General features: G+C 68.3%; 1 protein-coding gene across 1 annotated transcript; it reads left to right on the plus strand.

Moving 5' to 3' along the window:
- Positions 1–406: 406 nt before the first annotated feature.
- Positions 407–2,750, plus strand: LOC120227473 (basic proline-rich protein-like; the record flags this gene model as incomplete). The annotated part of the gene is made up of 2 exons (XM_039225581.1): positions 407–928; positions 1,930–2,750. Coding segments are annotated over exons 1-2 (1,343 nt in total), but the record flags the coding sequence as incomplete, so codon positions are not given.
- Positions 2,751–3,225: the final 475 nt, after the last annotated feature.

Below are 3,225 nucleotides of genomic sequence, written 5' to 3' on the forward strand. Positions count from 1 at the left end.
GCCTGGACCAGGGCCCGCCCCCAGGCAGACCGGGTGGCCGCGGCCCCGGCTGAGGCCTGGACTGCGGCCCGGGAGTCACCTTGAGCCAGAGCCCCCCACCGCCCTCGAGGAGCCTGCCCTCAGACGGCGTGGAGGTCAGATCGCAGGGCTTAGCTGTGGGAGGGGTAGTCGCCGTGCAGCCGTGGGTAACGAAGACACCGCAGTACGTGCAGAAAGCCTCTCTGAGCAAGTCCGGAGCAGAGAAACCCCGGAACCCGTTAGGAAATGCCTGGAAAGTCCGATGACACAAAAGCTAAACGCGTCTGCCTGACCTGACACAACCCAAAACCACAGAGTCAAGAGACAAGTGACAGCGCGGGGAAAGAAAGAGCAGCGAGACGTGACTCAGGGCTCGGAGCGCTAACGCATGGAGAGCCTGAAGCAGTTGCCGGGAGAAGCGCCAGGCCCGGCAGGTCCAGGGGGAGGCGGCGAACACGCACCACCGAACACTTCCCCATCCGACCCCACGGCCAACACAAGCTCGTGTGCCACGTGGCAGAGTTGCTCCTCGTGGGGACACACGGCGGCCAGTGACGGGCACTGCATTTCACCCACCACCCGGGGACGAGCAGCACGGAGCCAAACAAACAGCGACCACCAAAAAGACGGGCCCTGGTGGGTGGGTGGCGGTGGTGGTGCGGGCGCGGAGCAGCTCTGGGCCGCGTCCCCGGGGGCCTGGGACAGCATCGCCCGGGGCCAGGGGGGGGGGGTCGACTTGCTGACGAGAGGCAGCGGCTTCCCACCGGCTAGAGGGCCGACCGCACCCACAGACCAGAGGCCCGGCAGGGCCCATCCCGGGCAGACGACCGCCTTTCCGGTCTGCGCGCTGCCTCCAAATGCACGTTCTCGGTCTCAGGGCCCAGGGTCCTTCCCCATCCCCGAGCTCAGGGTGCGGCTCTGGCCTCTGCCTCATCAGACCTTTCTTTGCATCCCCACGGCGGGGGGGGGACGGGGGGGGCGACGGAGTCTGATCTCCGCCCCTCTCTCCTACTCGGCCAGACTCAGCCACCGCGTCTGGCAACTGCCAAGCGCCTGTACAAACCCGACACCTTCCTCCCCACCCCCCCCAGGGCTGTGGACGGTGCCCTCCGGCCCAACCCGGGCAGGAAAGGGTGACCGCCCCTCCTCGGGAAGTCCCCGATCCTCGAGGGCTAGCACCCTCCTGGCGTTTCCCAGGCCAGTGGGGACCCTGCCAAGGGGCCACGCCCACGTCGGGCTGGGGGCAAGCACACACCCAGGAGTGAGTCTCAGGCCTCCGGAGAGTGAGTCCCACAGACAGGTCCCAGACCCGCGGTGGCGGGTTTCGTGGAGTCCCAGGTTCTCAGGCCCCACCTCAGATCTGCAAGATCAGAGACTGTGGGGCGGGGTCCAGTGACCCGAGGTTGAACAAGCCCTCCAGGTGTTCCCACGCAGCCCTGCAGCGTGAGAACCGCCAGAACGGATGGCTCCTGATCGCACCCACTTGTAGGGAAGCCGCGAGCTTTCTCTGCGGGGCTCCCCTTGATTGTGACCTCCCCAGGTGACGGGCAGGGACAACCACGGGTGGTCCTGGAGAACAGGCTGACTTGCGCAGGACTCTCTGGGGGGCGGGGGGGCGGCGCACCTGTCAAGCGACATGGGAAAGACTTTACCTTCCTGCCGTCCTCACCTGCAGGAGCCTGGACAGCTCCCCTGGCCAACACCACATTCGCGGGTACTGGCACCAGCTCTGCCCACTTTTTCCCGGGTACTAGGCCTGTGTGTGTGTGGAGGTCGGGATCTATGCTTTACAAGGACTGTTCCAGACACACTCCGGGCGGCTGGAACGCACAGTGGGCCGGGCAAGCAGAGGGGGGCGGGGGAGGGCCGCGATCTGCCCCCGGGAGGCTGGATGCGCCCCGGTCCGCACAGCAAGGCCGCTCTCCGAGACCAGGGCTGGGAGGGGCTGGCGACGCAGTGCCAGTGGGCGACAGGCCCGACGGAGCCCCCCGCGGCCTCCCGGAGCCTGGACTCGATGGAGGCTTCTCGTCGGCCTCCCCCCAGAGGAACGCATGGGTCCTCAGGCCTCGGGGGACGGGGACGCTGGCAGGGCCCAGGACCCGGAGAGGCGCAGGGCAGAGCCCCGGGATGCAGGGCGGTGTCCCGAAGCCGGGGCGTCGTCCAGGCACAGCCCGCGCGCCCCGACCGCCCCCGCCTCCGTCCCCGCCTCCGTCCCCGCCTCCTAACGTCCCTCAGCGCGCCCACAGGAAGCCCCGCCCCACGCGCCGCGGGGCACCGCCCACCTCCCCACCCCTTCCGGCTAGCTCCGCCAATGACCAGGCTCGGCTCGGGATGGGACCCGCTCCCAGGCCGCCGGCGGAAGCCGGGTCCCGCGGCCTGACGGACTGGTTCCCTGCCCAATCAAGACAAGCCGGCCGCCTGCCCGCCCCTCTAGTCTCCGCTCCCGCGCGCTCCTTTCCGGCGTCGGGCCCGGAGGACTGCGTGACGCCTGGACGTCCCCGCCGGGAGAGCACGACGTCTGCGTGCAGGGCCGCGCGAGTCGTCCTGTGTGGCGCCCCCCAGCCCTGCTTGTGTGCTCTCGGCCGGAGTTTGGGTCTTGAAGTAGTGGAACTCACGGAAGTTGCATACAAAGGCCGGGGCGCCCCCCGCAGATACCGGGGATCGGCGGGGCGCACATCCAGTGCCGTCACACACCCGGATGTGGCCTTGCTGCCGTCCGAGGGCTGCCCCGGGTGTGTTGCACCCGCGTGTGCGCCCGCGCGTGGCTCTGCGGTTTCCCCACGCGTGTTAGACACAGGCGACGCCCGGGGCATCCGCGCCCAGTTGGTTCCCTCACAAGGCCCCTCCTGTTAACCGTTCGCAACCACAGCCTCCTCCCATCGCCTCCTTGCCCACCCGCGGCCACCAGGATTGTCTGCCCGGCTGCGAGGTGGTCATTTGAACACTTAGGAAGATGGAACCAGGCCGTGTGCAGTCCGTCTCAGTGACCCGCGGTGGGCTTTTTGGGGGTTACCCTCGTGACGCCCCTGAGATCCGTCCACTGTTGCGCGTATCCGTAGGCAGTTCTTCCCTCGTGTTGCTGGCTACGCCCCTTGATGTGGGTCGCCCAGTTGCTTCAAGCATTCCCCCGCTGCACGTAGGACTGGCCGCTCGTCCCCAGTCCTAGGCTGCCGCAGAGACACCTGCTGCGGACAGTCACGTACAGGT

This window comes from Hyaena hyaena, unplaced genomic scaffold, assembly GCF_003009895.1.
Source record: "Hyaena hyaena isolate Hyena2069 unplaced genomic scaffold, ASM300989v1 scaffold_2376, whole genome shotgun sequence".
Classification (NCBI taxonomy): Eukaryota; Metazoa; Chordata; class Mammalia; order Carnivora; family Hyaenidae; genus Hyaena; species Hyaena hyaena.